At 41.9% G+C, this 25,153-nt stretch overlaps 1 protein-coding gene across 8 annotated transcripts in view; it reads right to left on the reverse strand.

Moving 5' to 3' along the window:
* Window positions 1–25,153, reverse strand: part of Atp9b (ATPase phospholipid transporting 9B (putative)) — a 234,565-nt gene that overhangs the window by 43,319 nt on the left and 166,093 nt on the right. For all 8 annotated transcript variants that reach the window (XM_074069605.1, XM_020163739.2, XM_020163736.2 and 5 more), the window contains 2 exons: window positions 5,965–6,077; window positions 2,735–2,983 (listed from right to left, as the gene is read on the reverse strand). In XM_074069605.1, coding sequence (XP_073925706.1) covers window positions 2,735–2,983; window positions 5,965–6,077 — 362 coding nt within the window. The remainder of the gene's footprint in view (window positions 1–2,734; window positions 2,984–5,964; window positions 6,078–25,153) is intronic.

Genomic DNA, 25,153 nt, shown 5'->3' on the forward strand with positions numbered 1-25,153 from the left:
CCATTTGTTTGTGTTAGTTGCTTTTGCATAGCTGTGGCCAACATACTGGACAGAAACAACTTACACGGGGAAAGACTTGCTTTGGCTCATGGTTTCAGAGGGCTCAGTCCACAGTGGTGTGGCCCCAGGCCCTTGGGCAGAACATCACGGTTGCAGGATCATGTGTCCACTTCGTGGCAGACAAGAATAGTGGGAGACAGGCAGGGTCCAAGGACAAGATACCCACCCCCAAGACTCACCAACAGCAACTTACTTCCTCCAGCTAGGTCCCATCTCCTAACATAGCACTGTTAGCTGGGTACCAAGCAGTCAATATGGAAGCCTGTGGGGAAGGCTTCATATTTAATCTATAAGACTCCTCTTTAAGCAACCTGCAGTATGAGAGGAGAGAGAGCCCATACAGAAGACCCTACTGGGGAGCCATGGGATCAGGGGTGGGGGGGTCTCAAGGTCACAGAGGCAGTAATAACCTCAGGAGTCATCCCAGCACATAGCAGCTGACAACCAGGGTAGTAGCTTAGCACCAAGTCACAAAGCTCCTTTAGCTCCAATCATCCTTTTTATTGACTAAAAAAGGCTAATTATGAAAGTAGTAATGTTACTGGAAATTTTCAAATAATAATAATAATAAAACAGTATTTAGAAAAAAGCAAAAGTTCCTTTGCCTTAGTCCAGAGGTGGTAACACCACCTAATGCAGACACAGTCACTGTGACTGGCTGCTTATGGTCAGGGAGAACATTCTGGATGAGTTTCGATGGGGCAGACAGGTCCAGAGATGAGGCTGCAGGCATACGGGTTAAGGGAGAGGCTTCAGGTCATGAGAAGGCACTGTGGGCTCAAAAGTCAATGGCCGCTGGGAGGCGGAGCTCCAGAGAGAGCTGTATGGCCACGTGCAAGTGTGCTCAGTACAACGGAGAAAGAGCTGGAGTTGCAGAGACTCAATCAAACAGGGCAGCTCCTGGGATTACAAGGTGAAGAACAGGAAAGTATGCAGGTTCACACGGGGCAGTGGGATCACACAGTGTTAACTGACTGCATGGAAAAGAGGAAGGCAGCAGGCCTGGGAGAAAGACAAGAAGCTGATCTATGATACACCTAGTCCTGGGGGAGGCAAATAACCAAATGTTCTCAGCTTCTCATGTTTTGTCTGCTTTTGCTCCACCTTTAAGCTCTTGGGTGGCAAATGCCAAGGACCTGCTATGGTTTATTTTGTTTAGAATAAGATATCTTGCCTGAATAAACAAAAAAGGAAATGTCTGTATAACTAAAGCTTTAAAATAAACTTTTAAAAGAGAAAATAGCAATGATTTATACTTTGTGAAAACGCCACAAATCTCTGGCATACCTGGGGTTTCTCTTTATCCATCTTTATCATTATGACGTTGGAAAAGGTAAATGAGCCGGGCACTAGTAGCTCATACCTGTAATCCTAGCTACTCAGGAGGTAGAGATCAGGAGGATCGTGGTTCGAAGCCAGCCTGGGCAAATAGTTCAAGAGACCCTATCTTGAAAAGACCCATCACAAAAGAAAAGGGCTGGTGGAGTTGCTGGAAGTGTAGGCCCTGAGTTTAAGCCCCAGTACTGAAAAAAAAAAAAAGGAGGAAAAATAAAAAAAAAAGAAGAAAAGGCAAATAAGGTCCTGTGCCTTTAAATTCCCTCTCAGCTTCTGGAGGGACTGTTGAGAGCAATCCAAAGTGTTGGGAAGCCTAAACACCGGCAGGAGAAGATAGCACATCCTCACATCCATTCTTGTTCACCATCTTAACACTAGCCTTCAATTCTGATGTCAAAGGGAAAGGTTTACAAGATTTGGTAGCTCTCCACTGTGGACATGGAAAGCTCTGGATATTCAGATGGAGAAAGGCCGGCTCACAGCAGACCTGTGGGAAATCAGCACTCCTGCACCTTACGTGTCAGCACGTATACACAACTGGATTTCACGTCAGCAAGGTTCTCTGTTCTGTCTACATATCAGGTAGACTTCTAGGGCTTTTCCTTTGTATTTACTTACATGACCTAGTTTTACAAGGTACTTACAGAAGCTCGTTTGTTTCCATGGCTGGTTTGATTACTTTTCAGAATTATCACAAGCACCTTGAGTGGCAGGCATATTTAAGACTGCATAAATGCTAAGACTGCACAGGAAGTGGAAAATAATTAATAATGAATTTTACCAGGCCCCAAAGCAAAGAATGATGTAAAGCTGAAAATGATCCATTTATCATATGTAAGACTTTTAACAGGCCTATAGTTTTGAAATTATTTACATCCTAATTCTCTTTTATAAGTAAATTCATATCTACATTCTGACAAAATAACTGAAAATGTAATATGCAAACCTGATGATTCACTTGGAGATGGAAAAACTGGATGAGGTTACATACAATAGTCCCAGGGTTTAATGGCTTTATTAAACCCAGGCTTTGTCACAAGTTACTTTAGAAAACTGGTACAACTCTGATTTTTCTCATGTTATTTCCTATAACCAATTCTGTCTCATTAGGATTGAGGATCTCTATCCGAAAGGCCTGAGTTATACCATGGGGACACACACTGGAAGGAGCTTATGGTTCTCAGGCCCTCGGCTATTCCCACACTAGAAGCCCCTTTGTCCTCACTCCAGACAGACCAATCCTTATGCCTGTTGAGGCCAAGTGAAATGCATGGATCACACGGGTTTGCACTGTGGAAAATAACCTCCTGAAATGGATTCCTTCAGGAAGGTGACTGACCTCATCGGGGCTGGATGCTTGGTAGGTGCGGTTCTCATCACTCAAGTCTTGGTCTGCTTCGGCAAACTCGCTCTCTGCAGTGACACCAGCCCGAGCCTCATACACAGGGGTCACGTTGTGACACAGGGCAATGGCTTTTACGGCTTCGTGAATTCGGCTGCTGACGCTTTTTCTAACTTTCGGGGCTGAAGACTGGGTTCTTCTCAGTGGAGCTGAACTGGGGTTGCTTCTACATGCTTGGGGATGAACCTTTAAAATATGATGCCATGTAATTAGAGGTCAGACAGAATGAGGTGGGCAACAGAGGGTTAGCATATATTAATTTATAAGATGAAGTAAGTAGCTAGAGATGAGAAAAGTGATTTTCCTCTGCTGCCTACACAGCACCCACCAAAAGGAATTCCTTCTTGTCTCAGCAATGTGAAGTGCTAAGCTACTTATAGGTTGTCAGATTACTACATTGTTTGCCATCATACTTAACACAGGAGTTTGCTTTGCTTTATTCAGTTCAGCACTACTTTCCTAAGTCCTTAAAATTCCTGTTTGCTCATGCCTCCTAAAAACCAAGTAAGTTAAAGAACAAAAATGAAAATTACTCACACAACTTTCAGTTTTCTGAGGAAAAAAATGCTGCACATAAAACAACATAAAGCTAATAGCAGGACAGAATTTTAAAGACTCCTTCCCTAATACCATAAACAAATCAGCTTACAACAGTCTTTGAATTTAGATGGTTGGGTTTGTAGCTAACAATGCCCAGATATTGTAGTGGGTGCCTTCAGAGGAAAACCAGGCTGTCTGTATTTCAAAGTCACGTTCAGGTGGAACAGCTGCCCACTGTGCACTGTGGGTCTGGCTCCCTTTGGGCTCAGTGGCTGTGTGTGAGTGAACTGTCACCACTAGTGATAGCGTTCTGTTAGTTAGCTCCTACCTGAGCAGGAGTCACACAATACTGCTCAACCCAACAGGACTGGCACATACTCTCCTGTTAATGTCAGAGACTCACAACAGTCCTCAGAAGCCAGACTGGAGGGGTCTGAGCCAGTGAGTATAAGTCTTCTGCCCACCAAGTTATGGTGGTGCCTCAGAGGGGTTCACACTTGGTGCTTAGATGCTCTGCACTCTGTAGCATGTCAACCTGCATCTGCACTACTCACACCCTGCCACCCCAGCAGCAGAAGATGTGACATCCACTGATAAAACGGTGCGATTTAATTTCACACAAATGCCATTAAAGACTATGCTTTCAGTGGGGCAATATCATCAGGTTCTAAAAGATCTGTGCTACATTAGAGTGGACCTCCTCCACTTAATGCCCCGTAACAATAAAACAGAGCGCAAACAAGGAATAACATCAACTTCAAATACAAAGTCCATTTACAGCTTTTAGTAAAATGATCTTTAAAATCCTCTTAGGTATAAATATTAAATACTAACACATCTTTATATGGTGCAAATAAATGTTAAATACCTGTTTTCTTTATATGACGATTCTCATGTTTTCTGCTTTTAATTTTTCCTAGAAAAAAACCTTATTTGGAACTACTGAAATCATATTCATTGATAATGTAAATTAGCTTTTGAAAAAACAGCTACTACCTGATACTACCTCAGTCTGGACGCTTTACTCTTTGTGCTTTTTAGGTTTTTCTTCTATTGGTAAATACTCTAGAGCTGAGTGTGGCTCCGTGCTGTGCACAGTGCTTGCCAACCATGTGCAGTGCTCTGTGTGATTTCCAGCACTGCAAAAACAGATACATAAACATTCTAGAGTACTTAATACTTGGTATCTACATGGATTATTGCCAAATGTACTAAATAGTGAGTATCTAAAGTGAGCAAGTAAATTACATCCATATGAATGAGATATTCAGTTCTGTGTGTGTGTGTGTGTGTGTATATAAACATTACAGATTTTACACATACACATAAAGATTTTTTTCCATTTGTCAACATCTCAAAGTAAAGAATATGACAGAGTAGTAATTACAGAGGAAATAAAGTTTTCAAAAAGTTGTATGCACTGTTGACAACTGAATTCTACACAGGAAACGTGCATTTTAGTCCAAGCAACATCAAGTCTGAAGCAAAGTACTCAAAGTGCAAAAAGTGTCCTGGTTGTGCAGCTGAGGTTCCAGACACCAGATATGATGCTCTGAGAGTTGAGCTGTAACCACCCAAGTGAGCACTGCACACCTTTAAACCTGAGCAGCCTTGACTCAAAACAGCATGGACTGCTGTATTCAAAGTACACTAGCACAGAGGCAGAGAAGCAGCCTGAGAGGTGACAATTCCTGACACACTACTGTCCAGGACCTTGAATTTACATATATTCCCTTAAACTACTAGGTCTAAACATTCTCAATCAGTGCTGGTGGCTTACGCCTATAATCCTAGCCCTTGAGACCCCATTTCGAAAAAACCCATCACAAAAGGAAAAAAAAAAAAAAGATTCTCACACTCCACCATCAATCTGATCTGAACACAGCCCACTCACACAGGGGTCCTAGCATGGCTGAATGAGGAGAGGAGTCGGGCTAGGGGCTCCCCTCTGCATCATGCCTGTTTGTAAACCTCTGAAGACAGCATGACCTCTAGGCTGCGTCCTTATGTGTAAAGCAAGTAACTCCTGTTCTTGCAGCCTCAGCTCTTATGGGGCAGTAATGTCTTTTAATAAATAGATCTTTACAGATAAAATAATGGGATATTTGCGCTTCACTTCAAAATAACATGGCAGGGAGAGTGGATGTGAACAAAACAACCCTTCATGTGCTGATAGTCACCAGAGCTGAGTGAAAGTATAGGATAGTACTGGTGGCACAGTGTCTACTTCTGTTATTGAAAAAGATATAAAGAAAGAATTTATCTTTAAAATTTTTAAGAATGTTTTATTATGGAGAAAAACAAGGATGTTAACATACTGATGCAGTATTCTGCTGAATAACCTTCAAAATACTATTTACCAAATGACAGTTTTTTCTAAAGAACTAATCAAAATCACTAATCAAAATTAACATGAATGAATGCTTTGGGCCATTATGCCTCCTATGACTATACTGATGAAATGCTTGATTGAGATATTAGAACTGATGACTAAAGCAACAATAATAAAAGATAAAATCATCAAGAGGAGATTGCTAACTTACAGACCAGCACATAACCAGGCTCAGTTTAGCTCAACAGTGCTGGATGCTTCTGAGAAGACTGTGTGTAGAGGCACATCCACGTACCTGGGAGTAGGAATTCAGGACGTGGTTCTGGATTTCATCCATGGTGTCAGTTCCATAGGAGACAGTGCCCAGGTGTAGCCTCTTAAACACCATCTCATTCTGAGTGAGAGTTCCTATGATAGAGACAATACAGCAGTGAACACGGACAACATAAGGAAGGCCACACTGTGGGTCACATACGTGCACTTTTCATGGCTGGGACACTTGCTGGCACAGAAAGTGCCTGCAGAATGTTCTTCAACACCTGCCCATTTTGATCTTAGTGTCTAGAAGTGTTTTTTTCTAGCATATTTCACATTTCCCTTTTCACAGCCTTTAATGATTTTGGGGCTTCATGTAAATGAAACAAGTCTAGGCTTGGTCTGGCGGTTATGTGGCACAAATGCACCTCCTGCCTGTCCTAACAGAGACAAGCATAAAACTGGAAAACTGAGCTCCATCTTCACAATCGCCGTACAGGGCGATGCTGGAGAAGGACACCAACTAGACACCAATTAACATGAACCACCAATTTTAGAAAACCTAGTTTGAACAATCTGGGATTTTTACAAGAAACAGGTCCTCTGGGTGTGTTTAGCTTTGAGCACCCATTGTCTGTGACAAAGGAGACAGTGTCCCTGGGCAAGTTTCTAAAAGAGAACAGTCAGGATGTCCTATACAATGCCTGTTCCTCAGCAGACCAGAGAGAAGCATTAGAACAGTTACGTACCAGGACTGCCAGTAGATCTGAGTGTTCTGTGTCCTACTTAATGTACAAAGTCACGTGCAATAGCTGCATTGACTTGCTTACCTGGTCTCACACAAGTGCAGCACAGGAGCATTATCTGCCCTGTGGATGAGCACAGGTGCTGCAGTGACTGTGCTTGAACCCTGCCTTTTGCCTCAGAGCACACAAGCCAAGAGTTACCACCTACCACCTTACATGGATGCAGTGGTGAGTGTGACTGCACAATGCTATCACCAATTCTAAGGAAAGTTGGGCTTTACATATGGTTACAAAACACCCACTTAACACTATTTTTACTTTCTTTGACACATGTGATATCTGATTAAAAAAAAAAAAAGGAAGGCCTATATTTTATTTTATTTTTTTGGTGGCACTGGGGTTTGAACTCAGGACTTCATGTTTACTAGGTGGGTGATGTTACTGCTTGAGCCACTCCACCAGCCCACCTTTATTTTATGATTACTATTTTAGGCACTGTTTTGACAAATGCTCTTACAATGTATATAATACATTACAGTTTTACAAGATCCAAAGAGCAGATGCTATCAGGGATGCTAGTCAGTTTCATAAGCTTTACAGAGTTGTATCTGGCTCTTTTAAAGTGGCTGTGCTTGGTACACCTTGAGTAGAGGGCTCCTTAGTTTCAGGCAGTACAAGTGAAATAACCACGATTAGTGACAACTGGTTTATGCCATTCTCATTTGAAAAAAAAAAAGATACAATAAGGAAGTTCTATAAATGGCTTATATCAAAGATCTGAGATAAAAAAGTTTTATTATTAGTCAAAAGACAATGAAACCATACATTAATTTATAGAACTGATACAAAGTTCACCTCTATTCACTTAGCAAACACATTATTTAATTAAAAATGGTTTACTTTTTTGATTATGTGGTCTGACACAATTCCTCTAGATATTTTTCCTCTGATGTATACCAAGTGAAGCACTGGTGATGCTTGATGGGCCGAGGAAGTTAGGAATCAATTCTATGCCATTTGTAAGTAGGGCCACGAGTTACACCATTTCATTAACTTTTTATCATGAATGATTATATGTAAAGTTAAAAGAATGTTACAGAAAACGCTGGGATAGATCATATCACGAATGAGCAATACTTTAGGTTACAGACAACGGTATGCAAAAGTACCAAAAGACTCCTGTATAATGACAACAATTCATCTTCTGTTGTATCTCCCTTTGCTATGTTTTCTTTGCTGCTGTGACTACAAATTTAACTCAGAGTTGAGATGCTACACTTCACAAGGCCAGGGAGTTACAGTTCCCATCTTGGCACGTGGCACACGTTTGTCTCCATGGAGTTCTGATGTGTCGCGGACACACACCTCCCCATGACTCACTGTAATTCATCCTCATCAGCTTGTGCCTCCTCCACCAGCAAGACAAGTGCTGTTCCATCAGGAGCCCTGCCCTACAGGACAAGACCCTGGATACTGTGCCTTCTCACTATGAAATGCCACTAGAGGGCGGCACAGGGACTCAGGTGGCATGCTGGACTCAGAAGGACCCTGCAGGCAGGAGAGGCTCTCATGGCAGTCTCACAGTATCCTCTTTTCCTTTCTTCACTTCAACCCACGAACCTCCCAATTATACTCAGGAATACAGCACAAATCTTTCCCCGACTTTTGATTTGGAGCCCCTCGGTCCTGCCCTCTCTTCATCGCTCGTTCTGACTTGTGAGCCTCCTCTCTCAGTTTCCTGAGCTTGAGGTCCAATGCTTTCTAACCCATTTTCCACCAAGTGCTGTCTTACTAAAAACGAAGACCTCTTCAGGAAACTACCTTGATGAAGACCACTAGTAGCTAGCTCCCTGTTTTCACACCTTTAAACCTAAACTGCTCAGAATGGAAAACAGAACTCTTTACAATGCCTCCCAGAGCCGCTCTTCCTGTGTTGCTCAACACTCTTGGCTACCACTCTCTGTGATCTGGGTCATGGTCCTCCAACCCCCACATTCCCTAGAGTTTCAGATGTACTAAGAATTCATGTGTACATTCATGTACACATTCATGTACATGTACAACATTCATTACAAGGCATCACCGCACGAAGGGCCTGGGGTAGACAGACTAGCTCTAAATCCTGCCTGGTAACCTGCAGGCTGTGCCCATTGCTCTGAACACTCCAGGTCTCAGTTTATTTGTCTGTAAACAGAGAAGAAAAAACTTCCTGCCTTGCATGAATACTGCAAATAAATAATGCATAAATGTAGAAAACACAAAGACAAGATTGAGGATTCCTTTCCTCAAGATCCTATGGCTGAAGGGACAGCAGGAAAGATCCTACTTCCAGAGGCCACAAATACAGGGGAAGTGAAGGTAGTGCAGGAAATGCTGTGTGAGGTAGCTCCTGAGAGCAGCCCTGAATCTGACATGGAGACCATGCAGGCATCCCTAGGACCCACCTAGTCCTGGGAGTCTACACACACCACTACTGTCACTGCAAGTCAAAGACAAGACACTAGGGAGTACAGGAGAGGTGTGTCAGTGAGGAGGACATGGTGAGGAGGACGCTGTGAGGAGTCTGTGTCATGCTCACAGGTTCTCCTCTCATAGTATCCTCTTCTGAAACAGATTCTCTCTCATGGTGTCCTTCTCCCACAACAACCTTGCCTCCTCATTGTGTCCTCATCTTGTGACACTTACTCTCCTCTCGCCACCCTAAGAAGGATATCTGGTTTCTACTATGGGCCCCTTCATGGGTTGGTAGATAGTTCTAGGTGAGTGATTTTGTGGTAGTAGCAGCTGAGATAGTAAGGAAGACATAAACTCATGAAATCTAGTCTTCAAGAGAGCCTACTGGACCTTAGAACTGTACATGGAGGCTGTGAACTGAGAATTCTTGAGAGCACACTTGGCTTACTGCTCTGCTCAGTCAAAGGTACTCAATGGAAAATGGGAACAAGAAAGTGGACATGGTTGGGGAAAGTGAGCAAACAAAGATAATGAATTAGTTTTAAGAAATAATGAATCTGGCCAGGCAGGGTAACTCATATCTGTAATCCCAGCTACTCAGGAAGTGGAGATCAGGAAGATCACGATTCAAAGGCAGCCTGGGCAAAAAGTTAGTGAGATCCCCATCTCAATAAAACAAGGTGGCACACTCCTGTCAATCCAGCTAAGCAGAGGAGGCATAGATAGGAGGGTTGTGGTTCAAGACTGGCCTCAGGCAGAAAAAAAATAACCTGAAACAAAAAGGGCTCAAATGGCAGAGATTTGCCTAGCAAATATGAAGCCCTGAGATCATACCTCAGTACAAAAGAGAGAGAGAGAGAAAGAGAGACAGAGAGACACAGAGAGACAGAGACAGACAGAAAGAGAAAAAAGAAAGAAAAGAAATGAAATTATGGATCTGAAGTGTTTTTCTGCTTTAAGAGAAAGTGAAGTATATTCAGTAGAAATGGGACGTCAAGATTTTTAGCTCTGTAGTGGAATGTGTTACTAAGCTATTACGGTGGGTAAGTTAGGTACATTAAGTGCATTTTCAACTTACAGTGGATTAACTGGGACAGATCACAACCCCTTGGTAAGCAGAGGAGCATGGACGCATGAGGGTCTGAGCTCAGGACAAGGGCTTGGCCCTAAAAGTGGGGACAGGGTGCAGTTGTATTCCTAGCCCTTTGAGAATAATGGCAATGCTCTATTACGTTATATTCACTTGCTTATCTTATACTCCTAGCCGTGTCACAGGCAGTAACTCATTACTCCCTTTAGCTCTTAAAGCTCTTTTAAAATTTCCTTTATTCATATGTGCACACAGTGATTGGGTCATTACTCCCCCATTCCCCCTTTCCCTCCCTTTCCTCCCACCTCCTCTCTAGCCCCCACCCCCTCGCTTCCAAGCAGATACTGTTTTGCCCTTATCTCTAATTTTGTTAAAGAGAGAGTATAAACATTAATAAGGAGGACCAGGGGTTTTTGCTAGTTGAGGTAAGGATAGCTATACAGGGAGAGTCCTAGTTTTGGTTCCATGTACATATGTGTTACTTTCTAAATTGATTCTTCTTGAACTAATCTTTTCTCTAGTTCCTGGTCCCCTTCTCCTATTGGACTCTGTTGCTTTAAAGTTTCTGCATTAGTTCCTTTGCATTGAAGACATCAAATGCTATATATATATGTTTTTTTTGGGTTACTTACCTATCCTCACACCTCCCTTGTGTGCTCTCGCTTTTATCATGTGCTCAGAGTCCAATCTCCTTGTTGTGTTTGCCCTTGATCTAATGTCCGCATATGAGGGAGAACATACGATTTTTGGTCTTCTGGGCCTGGCTAACCTCGCTCAGGATGATGTTCTCCAGTTCCCATTTGCTTGTGAATGGTAAGATTTCATTCTTCTTCATGGCTGCGTAAAATTCCATTGTGTATAAATACCACACAGATTACTCCAGAGGTACTTGTACACCCATATTTATTGCAGCACTATTCACAACAGCCAAGTTATGGAAACAGCCAAGATGCTCCACTACTGACAAGTGGATTAAGCCCTTAAAGCTTCAAGCATGGTGTTTGGTAGAGTTGGGCTCAACAAAAAACCTCTGAAACGTTAACAGTATTTCGTAGATGTGTGGTGACAAAAGCCCTCATGGCAATGTTCTACAATAGGGCAGGGTAAACACTGTCTTTGTTCACATTTAAATAAAGTACCAGGAAATCAAGTGAACTGCCACACTGTCAGTAAACGAGCGAGGTGAAAATGCAGACCCTTTGATTACAAGTTTTGTCTGCCACCATCCTGAGCTGATGGACTCTGTGATCCGATGTTCAATGACTGACTAATCAGAGGTTTCATGTGCTGTGCTTGTATCTGTGGAAAAAGCTAAAAGCTAAGGCAAGAATCAGGTAGGCGACAAGGCATATTAAGAAAAAAGAGATGCATCTTTTGGTTCATATCAGATACATGTCAGATGCTCCTCCATCTCCCCAGGGTTATGATCTTCTCAATTAGTTCACTACAAGTTGAAGAGGTATTTAATATACCTAACTTACCCAACGTCATAGCTTAATAACACATTTTCCCATTGTGCAAAGAGCAAAATTTAAAATTCCATACACATTTCCCATTGTGCAAGGAGCAAAATTTAAAATTCCATGCAAATTTGAACAGATTTTTAAATTGTCAGGAAAAATAATGACAACATTTAAGCTTTTCATATTAAAAATAAATACAAGCAACATGGTGTTTATCATTCTAAACCTTTTGGGAAGAAAATGCCCAAGACAGGGAGAATGAAACAGCCTGACACCTGGCGAGGAAGCCGAGAAAGTCTGACATGAGTAAGAAGCACACTGGGCAAATGCACCAGTGCAAGCTACCGCTTCAATTACAGAACTCAGGATCCCAGGAAGGATGTAGCATCCACAGCAGGGGTGTCTACCTAGGACACACTCCCTGATCCACCTAGCAAGGGCAGGGGCTTCAACTGCTAAAGGCCTTCCAGCAGAGCAAGCTACAGTTGGACATTCAGCAAATGTTCACACTTTTTTCCCTATGTATGAGTATCAGTGCTTGCAACAGAATCTGTACCAGCTTTCTTCCCATCTATTATCCTCTTGATCCTTACCAATGTGAGGTGCTGGTCAAAGTCCTGACTACTACTGACCCACTCTGAAGGAACAGTGGGGAGAGGTACTGCCTGTGAGGTCCATGGGGTTCCTGGTCCTTTCTGGTCTGGTTGCCAGCTGTATCCCCTCAGGACAGTCTACAGAGAGTGGACGTCTCGGGACACTGCTAGATCCATGCTGGCAGGACGGGGCCGTGCTTTTAGAGTCTCACCTTGCTTGGTCACTTCACTTGGTTCTCTGGATGAGGAGCGGCTGTTCCAGGCTGTTTTATGAGGCCCTACAGAGGCTATTCCTGGGTTTTGAGCCCAGACTCTTTAAAGCCTTCTTTCTGCCTTTTAGCTTTCTGTGTGTTCTGCAGAGAACACCAGGTTTCTAACTGGACTCTGCAGGAAGAATACAGGGAAGCATGTCTACTCCATCCTTTGGATTTGGAAGCCCTAGTTTTTTCTTTACCTTGTTATTTGTTACCCCAGGGCCACCTAGTTTGGTATAAAGCCCTTCCTACTTTTTCCTCTTACCACAGGGCTAGATGGAGACATGTATGAACCACAAAGGAGTTTCTTCTCACTTGACAATACACAGGGACATTCCAGATTTAAATCCACTTTTAGCAGGTGTATGGTCATCCATTATGAAAAACTATGTTCTGCTGGACCATTCTCCCAAAAGCTATGGCTAACTCAGTTGGCTTCTAATTTTTGTTGTTATTATAAATGCCACTATAAAACCTTACTTACGTAGGGTAGCTTCTTAAAGATGGGACTTCAGGTAGCACACTTCATATTTAAATGTAATACCATATAAACCTTCCATAAGGGCATACCAAATGGTTATTGCCACCAACAAAATCTGAGATCAGCAACACAGTAGACAGTCATTATGGCACAACCACGAGATGTTTGGTAGAAAACTAATGTTTCTAGGATGTTAGTTATATAATCATCCACTTGGTGGTAAACTAACCTTGATTACCTATTTCCTTACAAAAATACCTGTCAAGGACTGGCAGAGTGGCTCAAGTGGTAGAACACCTGCCTAGCAAGCCTGAGGCCCAAGTTCAAACCCCAGTGCTGCCAAGAAAATACATGTTGAGCTCCATTATTCACATATGACTTGCTTATCTTCACACATGGAGGAACATTAGAGATTAAACATAGCTATCATAACGATGTTGGAGAGTGAGTCTACCTAACATAGGCAGCAGGGGGTGCTGAGCTGCTCCTCAGCACTGGGTGGGCAGAGGAAGGGCCTGGTCCTGTGGCTCCACACTTCTTGGGATGGTTCTCCTGAGCCTGAGGGTGAAGGCCTCAACAGAGCCTACCCAGGATGCACACACGAACCACGTGGGGAGGACTGAGGACCCTTAAGTGAGTCACAGTCGTTACCAACCAGAATAGTAAGACTTTGCATCACTATGATCAAACACTGGAGAGGAATAACTTAAGGGGAGGAATTACTTATTTTGGCTCCTGGTTTCAGTCCGTAGTCCTTGGCTCTTGGCTCTGTTGATTCTGGGTCTGTGGTAGGCAAAACATTGTGGTGGCATAAACATGTAGCACAGGCTTCTCACTTGGTGGTGGACAGGAAGCAGAGAGTAGGAAGCAGAGAGACAGAGAAGGACCAGGGACAAGAAACATCCCTAAGAACACACCCCTAAGGACATGCCTCCTTCCTCCCCTCTGCCCCACGCCCTCAGGACACGTCCCCAGTGACCTACTTTCTCCAGAGCGGCTCTACTTTTTATGAAGTTTTCAGAACCTACCAAAACAGCATCGCTAGTTGAGGACTGAGCCTTCAGTACATGAGCCTCTTTGGGGACACATCATTGCCAAACCATAACACTAATGCTTGGAGGAATAGCAGAAACTGAACTTTCCAAGACCCCCAGGTGAGACCCATGTATAGCAAAGCCTATGGGTGCAATGAAGTGTTTCCTTCCTTCCCACCCAAGAAGCTATTGGCTATACCCAGTGGATAAGCAAGGGAAGAGTTAGTTTTAGAGAATTAGCAGTTTCCACAATTATCCCTCTGCTTCCAGACACAATGGTGGGTGCTACTTCTGGTGGTTCATATATTTCACTAAGATTCTTAGTGAACTGGATCATGTTCAAAAATTAAGGCTAAATGATGGCTGCTTTGACCTGATCCAATTACTTCCAAACGGATTTCCAAGATCTCTTATGAAAGTTACATTTAGTGTTAGAAACATCAGCACATTCATTTTCCCATTTTTCACTCATTTATAAAACAAAGGAACATGGAATTGAAATACATGAATGCTGTGGCTACCAAGAAGGTAAGAAAGCAAACACTTTCAGCCAGAAAGTGATACGAAGCAACAAAAGGCTATACCAAGCCACAGCCAGCGTGTCCATCAGTGGACGTGAACAGCCAAACTTACAGGACTGGAAGAGCAGTGATGCATGGAGGCATGCATGCACATTGTGACCCTGTCCACATGTACAATCTGAGAGACTTCAAGGTTATAAGCAGTGCTTGAAAGAAATTATGGCAGAGCAACCAAAAGCCCTGTAGCTGCAGAAGTATCACATACAGTGTAAGTGTACAAACAAAAACTCACTGTGATTTATTTTAATACATACTTTACCAAAACCACACAAATAAAACTGAGATGACAAGAGCAAGAAACTTAGCAAAAGAGCACAGGTTCAAGTAGTGTTGCTGCTGTTTTCTGGACATTGTTGTCCTTGTGACTGAGCACTACTAGAAAGCTGTCCTGAGGAGATAAGCTTCCATTCAGGGCACCATATCCACACTGAAGCACTGCTCCATGCAAATAGAGCCAGTACACGGTAACGAGTGCTCAGATGGTGTCCAGTTCCCGGCTTCTGTCCTTGGACATCCCTTCCTGCTTTTGACCCACAGACCCACTCATTCAGTGTCATCAGCATTTTCTTCCTAATCACACATCAGGTCAGGATTAGGTCTAATTATTGAACAATAGGATCTTATCAAGGCAAAACCTGAACTCCTAAGTCTCTAAGTGGGTATGAAAAGAATAAAGACAACAAAAGTAATTAATAATAAAGTGTATAGGTGACATTCCATATATTTAAGTCATATATTACACCATTTACTTTGGAACATCTTTTTTTTACAGACATTGCTGAAGAAGAAAAACTTGGCATTTCCAAATGCAATAAACCCACACAGACAACAGGTATTCCCAAACAAAGACTGTCACAACATTCCAGTCAGACCTTTGGCTGGTATTAGGGCTCTACAGTGACCGCTTTAGTCAGTCACCCTTTTTCTGTAAGAGCACGTCAAGGTCAGAGGTTCCCAACTCCAGCAATGCTATTTATTACACTTCGCACCTTATCCTATGTGGAGAAATCTCAGTAATAATTTTATACAAAGACCCTTGACATACAGGACATCAAACAGTTAACACACACACACACACACAAAGATGCTCAAATGCCAAACAGATTGTTACACATGGACATTTACTTGAAAATAATTTAAAAGCTACTTGAAACCTAGCAGCTGTGAACTATTCCTTCCTCTTTCTGAATATGTATCTTTACCAAGCTCTGTATTTAGATTTTTCATCTGCATTTTTTGGGGGGAGGGGGCAGTACTGCGGTTTGAACTCAGGGTCTCAGGCTTGCTTGGCAGGTGCTCTACCACTTGAGCCACTCTGCCAGTCCAGTATTTGTATTTTTTAAAGTTTTTCATTCAGTTGCTTAGTTGGAGCCAGAGAAAATGACATGGAAAAATCAGAATAGTTTCTTGAGACCGAGCAACTTCAAAGACTGTAATTTTAGTCCTTAATTTAGGTCTCAGATCCACTCTGAGTTAATTTTTGTGTATGTTGTAAGGTGGAAGGGTCGAACTTCATTTTCTTCACATAGAAATCCAGTTGTCCAAGTTCCATTTTCTGAATGGTCTGTTCCTTCCCCATGAAAATCTCTCACACCCTTGGTGAAAAGTAGGTGACTATAAATGCTAGGGTTTGTTTTTTTTTTTTTTAGTGGCCTCTCAATTCCATTCCATCAATCTATCTAGTTGTCTATTTTTATGGAGTACCACACTGTCTTAATGAAAGTCTTTGTGAAGTGCAGATATTTGTTTTCTTACTACTACATTCCTTTACAGGATTATTTTAGCTGTACTGGGTCTCTCCCAGTATCTCTATGTGAATTTTAGGTTAATTTCTGCAAAGAAGGTAGCTGGGATTTTACTAAGGATTATTTAAAGTCTGTCAATCAATTTGGGGAGTTCTGTTGCCATCTTAACACTATTTGATGCTATTATAAATGGAATTGATGGCTTGATTCTTCTTTTGGGTAGGTCATTGTTAGTATACATAAAGACAACTATTTTTGTACAATGATCATGCATCTGGTGACCTTACTAACCTTGTTCATTAACATGTCTTTAGGGGATACCTTAGGGTCCTATGTAGAGAACTGTGCTACCCCTGGACAATTTGACTCTCCCTCACAATATGGATACCACTCCCCTTTCCATGTCTAATTGTCTTGGCTAGAATCCAGCATTATCTTCAACAGGTAGAAAGGAACAACAACCCAAATGTACATCTACTTGTAAGTTGATAAATAAACTGTGATACAGTCATACAATGGAATAGTATTTGACAATAAAAAAGAATGAAGCACTGATACCTTGTACAATTATGGATGGACATTGAAAATATTTGGCTCAATGAAAGAAGCCAGGCCATGTTATATATGATTCCATTCACAGGAAATTTCATTGTAGGCAAAGCCACAGGGACAGAAAGTAGGTTAGGGGTTTCCTGGGGCTATGGGCAAGGGAGGGGAAAGAAAGGGGAGTGACTTACAGTGCATACAAAGTTGCTTTTGGGGGCAATGAGAAGAACTTAAACTTCTACCGTGGTGAGTCCTATATAATAATTATTCCAAATGCTATCTAAAAGAATGATATATCATGACAGTTTCTCATTTTATTCAAATAACTCTATCTTTAAAACTTCTAAGCTGTTAAAAAATCATGTTAGAAGCCATTTAAAACAGATATATTCAAACAAATGACTAGCATTTCTCATCAAGTAAACAATGAAATCACTTGACTTTGTTGCTCTGCCATTTGAGTTAGGTGTACTCACACCTTTGGTTAAAGAATTAGAATTTTTATATAGGTACTTGTTTGGGTGGGTGGGGTACAGTTTTCATATATCAAGAGGAATTTTTAAAACAGTTAAAACATTTTAATGACGTGTTTTATTTTGTAATACACTTATTTCAGACTTACTTTCCCTTCTCGTGCAGTCACAAAGTCATTTTCAAATCTTACCTCTAGTGTTTAATGTGATTTCAACCAGTTGTTGATCTGTGTTATCATGTTATTCTAACATGATAAAAAATTTTATTAAAAAGCTCTCATTTCTGTGAGCAATGGAGGAAGTAACTTAAGAACCAGATGGCAGAGGAACCACCACATCAAACAGAATGGCACTGGGTTGTTCATGAGACGTAGTTCCTATGACAATAGGTTTACTTGTGATTCCTGAAGAAAACTGTGTTTACTAAAGCAACGAGCAAGGGGGAAATTGGTTTCTAAGGGAAAGTCCAGCAGGCATCACTCTCAGATGAGGTCCACGACTGAGTGGCAGAGGCACTGGGAAGGAGATGGAAACCTGTGGTCAGATGCTAGTGGGCTGTGAGTTGACCTCATGCCAAAATTCCAGCAGGCCACAATAACAACAGGCAGGAGATTTTTTTTTTTCCTTCCTGCTTGCCAGGCAGGCTCTATCACTTGAGCCAGTCACCAACTCTTTATGCTCAGTGTTTTGAGACGGCGTCTCTCTTGCTTTGTGCCTGACTCACAACTCTCTTATTTGTATTTCCCCACTTAGCTGGGATGATAGGTGCATGTCACTATGCCCACATGTTGACTGGCTGAAATGAAAGGTCCTCGAATGGTGATCCTCATGCTCTCTGCCTCCTGAGTAATTAGGATTATCGGCTTCAGCCACTGTGCCCAGCCACAGCAGGTGATTTTCACATATAAACAAAGGCAACTCTGCCTACAATGCTCAGTGACAAACAGCTTACCCAAAGCAACCTCATTTCTTGTGAAGATTCTAGAGAGGCAAAGCAACAAACATGCATAACCAATGGTTACATCAAGACCAAACTTAGTTCTTACCATGAATGAATTGAGACAAAACTGCTCAAGTGATAAGACTGACCCACCAAACTTTAAAGTATGCATTGGTCATTAAAAATATTTGACATTATTCAATGTGGAATCACATATCTTCCTAAAAACCAGGCTTGCTAAAAAGATTATGATTCCCAGTCCTGCAAGCATCTGTCCAGCTACCACATGTGTTAAGTATTTCAATCAGTCCACATGCTCCTAAGATGGTGATTACACCACCCACATCCAGTACACACTCTAGTGAATGAGGCCAGTTATCACAATCATGCAGGAGAGACCACGGTGGTCCTCTGATTTAGAAGGTATTAAAAAACATTTCTGAATCTTACTTGTGAGATGTGCAAGCCATGGATACAAGAACTAGCACACATACCACACTTTGCTACCCTTCAAAACTATGAAAGCACCATTTCCCTCAAGATGATGCTGTCCTATGAAACTCACAAGTGATTTGTCTGAATGACATGGCCTTGTGGGTAATGGATGTGATAATTAAAATGTAAGTCCTAAAAAACCTACTGTTTTAGTGGGAATTTTTAGTAACGGTTTTGTTCTACAAGAAGACAAAAACTTCCTAACAAAGGAATTAATGTATGGCTTTAATAGGGTACACCCTGAGTTAAGTTTTAAAATTTATGAGTTCTCTGCAGCATTGTTCCTTAAACAATGGCATTGTCAAATGCAACCAGTGAGAAGATTAAAGTTCTCCCAGCAGATTAAGTACAAATCATCCGTCCTCCTGTTTCAGCATCATTTGTTCATTTCTCACATAACGTCTAGCATTCCTGGTCAGTGTCAATATGCTCGGCATCCTTGCAGCTAACAGATGTCTACTCTTGTCGAATGAATTGCTTTATGTTTCACGCACTGCTGGCCGCAGATGTGTCACTATAGCAACATCATTAATTTCAGATCTTACCGGAAACGTGCACTCCAATCAAACCTAATTATACCACATTGCTTTCTTGTCCACAAGAAGGAAACTATAATGCAATTATTGGGACACTTCATTTTCTATTCTGCTGTGGCAAATGAGAGAACCACTGTGATGGACGTTTCTTGTCAAAAAGCTTATTGATGAATCACAAACCCAATTTACAATCATATGAAGGACCACCTTACAATTATGTTAGTAATGTAAGGCTCCTCAGACAACAGCTCATTCTGAAAGGGGAATTTGGGCCACTCAGAAGACAACTGCAAACTGCCTTATGCCCCTGCTCCACCTGTGATCCCCATAACCAGAATTCTTCATGCTGACAGCCAGCCATCATCTGCTGGAACCTCGGCTGGAACTGAGGGCACCAGGTGACAACTAACGCCCGATCGGCTTCTGATGGACCCACTCAGAGGAGAGCTGAACAGAATTAACTATGTGACTAAAATAGGGAGTACAAGTGGAAAGAACTAATGATTTATGGTTCAGCTATGCAACAGCTAGCAGGCAATACCACGTGTGTACTGTCTCAGAAGAAATGAAAGGGGCAAGGGGGCAAGATGAGCCCTGTTAGATCTGCCCAGATTTCTATTTCAGGGTTCAGCTGGTACCCCGTTACCTAGAGCTATGGAACAGGCTACCTCAGAACTCAAAGGCTGACAACTGTGCTTTGATCAGAAAGTTAAGGGACTTACCCAAGATCACATAGTTAGAGAGGCAGACAGAAGTCAATCCTACGTCTCTCTCACTACGCCTGTTTTGTTTCCATCTGATGATGTAAAATACATGTATTTTTGTAAAACTGAGGTGAGAAGTAATTACTTGCAGTAATAAGATAATTATACAATTAGTTCTTTATTTTCTATCAATCTATGACTTGGTCAGTATGGCCTTTATGAAAGGCAATGGCAATGCCTCTCCCTCTATGGGTCCCTGGGACCTTGAGAGTCAGGGATCCAGACTCCTCCCTTAGGCAGGCACAGCAGGGCCCCACCCTGAGGCCAGGTGGTAAACCCAGCGTTCCCTGGGAGAGGCTCCGGGAGAGCACTCCTGGGAAAAGCTGTATCTATAAGGTCAGGTGTGCATGGAATTTACCACGTGATTACAAAGAAAGGTTCTAAAAATATTCTGGACACAGTTTCAACGTTTGGAAATAGTGGTGGGAATTTCTTCTAATGACCACTGGAATGAAAAGACCTTTGAGAAAAGTGAAGCCATGCATTGGGCTCTCTCACTGGTGCACTGTGTGCAGTTTTGCTGTACTTGGTCTCAGATCCCACATACAAGAGCATTTCTTACTGTGCTTTAAAAGTAGCATAGAATGAAGGAGCTTTGTGCCTCTCAATCCTGGACAAAGACTATTTATCCTACTCTGATGAAACACAGATTCCACAAGGTAAGATGAGGGAGCTGTAACTAATAAAGTAATAACTCAACATTTTAAGGAGGAATAATGTCATAAAACATTTACTTATAAACCACGTCAGACAGCCAGAGAGACAGAGAAGAAAGAACTGGCTGCTTCTCAGACTCGCTGCAGCTCTGCAGCCCACACTTGTTTGTGAGTTAGGATGACACAGGGAGAACGGCACACTGAGAGATGCCAGTGCAGGTCTACCACACAGAGAGACCTCTGGCTCTGACCAGGTGCCCTGCTCATGGGAGTCAGCTCACACAGCTAGGGCCTCCACAACCCCACCCAAGAGAGGGAGCCTGGACCTGGGCTCCTGAGCCAAAGTCTACAAGGGCAGGCCAGTGGCCTCATTCTCACCTCCAACTCACCAGGCAGGTCTGACACCAATGGTGGGGTCACCCTGATGTCAACAGTGTGTGTGTGTGGAGGGCAACATTTAAATTATCAGAAAAGGACTTCCACTTTATCACTTAAGTTAAGCACATTAACTTTAACCTTGCTTTTGGGGAGGCAGATTCTCACAAAAATGCAGAGCAGGAAAAAAAAAACCTCAGTAGATGCACAATGATTCACACATGTGATTTTAATGTGGCAGAGACTGAGGTTCTCCATATCAACTCAGCTGCAGTGTGTAGGGAAATAAATTCTTGCTTTTGAAATTTCTTTTGATTTTTTTAACTTATTGTTTTTTCTTGACTAAGCTTAGTCAAAACCATGTGTAAAAACAAACAAAAAAAAATGTGTAAAAGATCCAGAAATAAGGCGGGCTTACAGTATTGCTTTTGCTAAACTGACCTACTAATATTCATCAGTACACTTATTAGATTTCCTATGTATAAGAAAATAAGCTTTCCATTCTATTCTTAGCCTTCAATCTTTTCCTTGCTTCCTGGCACGAGCTAGTAACGCCAATGCAATACGGGCTGTCTCTGGTCTTGGGGGAAGCTTTAAATGTGTTACTGTTGAGTAGACTGCTTGCTCTACACTATGTTGAGGATACTCTTTCTCAGAACAAAATGAGTTCCCTTTCTCCTTGTCTGCTAGTGGACTTTAAACACGAACGGGCACTGAGAGTCATCAAGTGCTTTACCAGAGCCCTTCATTACATTAATGCTGTAAATGATACCCATTGATTTCTGAATTTATGCAAACATTTTATTTCTGGAATAAATCAACTACATCATTACATATCGCATTTTCATTTATTGCAGGGGTTATAAGAGTAAGGTTAAGGGCATCTCACTGTATTCACATTTATTTTAAATGCTTCAAGTGTCTATCCACGATAGTTTACTTATTGTTAAATACTTTATTATGACTTTCTCCTGTAATCTGTGTATACATGTTTTTAATGTTAAACTATCTTTCTGGTCCCACGATAAACCCTGCTTGGTTGGAGTACATTATGATTTTTAACATTACTAGATTTGGCACAGTAACAATTTACTTAGGATTTTGTGAACTGAAATGCAAGAGGGACAAACTTCTAACTTTCTTGAGTTGCTCTCCCATTGCCTGGCTTGTCAGTTTTGTATCAATGGAACATTCCCTCTGTTTTCTTTTCTCTGGAAAGGTTTGTACACACTGTAACAATTAAATTTATTGGTAACATTGTTTAGGACTGGTGTCAGGAGATTTTTTTGAAAACTATTTTCTCTTTAATTGTTTTAGGATTGATAAAACTATTTCTTCTGAGTTCCGTTTAATGGCTTACACTTGAAAATTTTTCTATTATGCAGATCTTAAAAGTTACTGACTATAAAGCACTGGTATTCTCTTACAGTGGAACCAGAGCTTGGTTCCATTTCTTACTTAGAATGTTTATTTGTGCCTTTTCCCCCTAAAATATACTTTCAAACTGTGTTATTTTGTTAAGTCTTTTCAAAAGGCAGGCTGGCTGCCTATTTTATCCTTACAAAATAATTTTTAAGAGACAGGATATCTTGCTATGTTGCCCAGGCTGGCCTTGAACTCCTGAGCTCAAAGCAATCCTCCTGCTTCAGCTCCCAAGCTACTGGGACTACGGGTGCCCTATTTTACTTCATTTATCATATCACTGATCTGGGCTTATTTTTAAGATCCCTTTCCTTCTGTGACTTTGCCTTTGTTCCATGGTTGATGAGGTAACCGTTGAGATTATTAATTTTTCATTAATCCTTGAGAGATTAGCTATTAATCTCCCTTTTTTTCTATTGAAAAACAAAGGAAAGTTCCTATAAGACCCTGTTTTGAACAATCCACAGTTTCTGACAGCAAGTGATTCTATCATTTAATCTGAGGATTTGAAATTTTTGACTCTTTATGGTTTCATATGTCACTCAAAAGTATATTACTAACTTCTGTCTATTCTTTTCTATTATAAGCACATATTAAACAGGTATCCCTGTTATAAGTGCATAGGAATTCCACTTAGAATTCATTGAGACCAATCTTCTAAACTATTGTGGATAGACACTTGAAGCATTTAAAATAAATGTGAATACAGTGAGATGCCCTTAACCTTACAATCTTGTTCTGCACACGTCTGATGAGAACATGGCTGGAATATGAAACATCTCCCACGGGCTCATGCGTTGTACACTCAATTCCCAGCTGGTGGAGCTATTTTGGGAGGTTCTGAAAACTTTAATAGGTAGGGCCTAGTTGGAGGAAGGAGGTCATCATGGGTATATCCTGGAAGGTTATACCAGGTATAACCTGACCTCTCTGTCTCTCAGTCAGTCTCTCTCTAGGTCTCTTTCTCCCTCTCCCTCTATTTGCTTTCTGTGGCTCCTCTGCCACACGCTTTCTCCACCATGATGCTCTGACCAAGCCCATGATCAGGCGATCATGGACGGAATCCCCTAGAAAATCAGAAAGTAAAATAAATCTTTCCTTCTTTAAGTTGTTTTTGCCAGGTATTTTGGTCACAGGTATACAAAAGAAACGAACACAGAAAATTGGTACCAGAGAACTGGAGTGTTGCTGTGGCTAAAACTGATCACGTGGATATTAAGCCTTTGGAACTGGTTTATGGGAGCAATCTGGAAGAGTTTGGAAAAAGCAGCCTAGAAAGTCTTAAAATCCTATGAGCAGAGGTTGATGGGTGACTCTGGTGGGATTTCAGGAGACCAGAATGCCAACAGGAATCCAGGCAATAAAGACTGTGCTCATGGAATTTCAGATGGGAAGGAGTACTGTATCAGGAGTTAGACTGTGGCCATGCATGTTACATTTGGGCAAAGAATCTCTGCATTTTGTCTGTTCCTGAGGCTTCCAGGTTGGATCTAAAATTAATGGGCTGATTAATTTGGAGGAGCAAGCTTCAAGATGGCAGAGCATTCAGGCTGTGGCCTGGTTTTGCTAGATGCTTTCAGTCAGGTTTACAGTACAACAGGGGGCCAAAAGCATAACAGAAGAACTTGAAAACTTGCCGTTTGGTCAGAAAAGCCAGTGTAAAGTTGGGGCTGAGGAAGGCTTGGTTTCTGAAGGTATTAACACCATTAAAAAGAAACCAAAGGCCAGGCTGGTAGCTCACGCTTGTAGTCCTAGTTACTCTGAAGTTGAAGATCGGGAGCATCATGGTTAGAAGTTAACCTGGGGGGAAAAAGTTGGGGAGGTCCTACCTCAATCAATAAGCCTGTAATCCCTGCTACATGGGTGGCCATAGGTAGCAGAATCACAGTCTGAGGCTGGCCCAGGCAAACATACAAGACCCTACCTAAAAAACAAAACAAAACGAGAAACAAAACAAAAACCACTAAAACAAAAAAGGGGACAGGGGTTGTAGTTTAAGTGGTAGAGCACCAGCCTAGCAAAAACAAGGCACTAAATTCAAACTCCAATACCACCTTAAAGAAAAAAAAAAATCAGTCCTGTAATCCCAGTTACTTTGGAGGCTGAGACTGGGAGGATCTCAGTTTGAGGCCAGCCCAGGCAAATAGTTCTGAGACCCCATCCTCCAAATAACCAGAATAAAATGGACTAAAGGTGTGACTGAAGTGACAGCAAGTCTTCTTTGCAGATTGAAGCCATGACCCCCAGTCCTCTCTTTGCACTGGGAACAGGAAAGATGCCTTGGGATATCTCATGAATTGACTGGACCCCACCTGCCAAAGGACCTGAGGCTCTTTGGGGGTTTCTGTGTGTTTTTCTCTCATATTGCCACACTGATTTTACACTGGAGGTTCTTCTGGTTCTTGATGGGCTTTCATTAAGAATTAAGCTGAGGGAGTGAGGCTCAGTAAGTAGGGCGTGTTTCTCATTTAGTTCCCTAACCCTGTTCCTTTGGCAGCCTAGTCCCCAAACAACTGACTGTCTGAGTTTTGTGCAAGGATGCACATGTGGACCAGTAGATGTTCTGTCACTTTTCTTAGCA

This window comes from Castor canadensis, chromosome 4 (genome assembly GCF_047511655.1).
Source record: "Castor canadensis chromosome 4, mCasCan1.hap1v2, whole genome shotgun sequence".
In the NCBI taxonomy this organism is placed as follows: domain Eukaryota; kingdom Metazoa; phylum Chordata; class Mammalia; order Rodentia; family Castoridae; genus Castor; species Castor canadensis.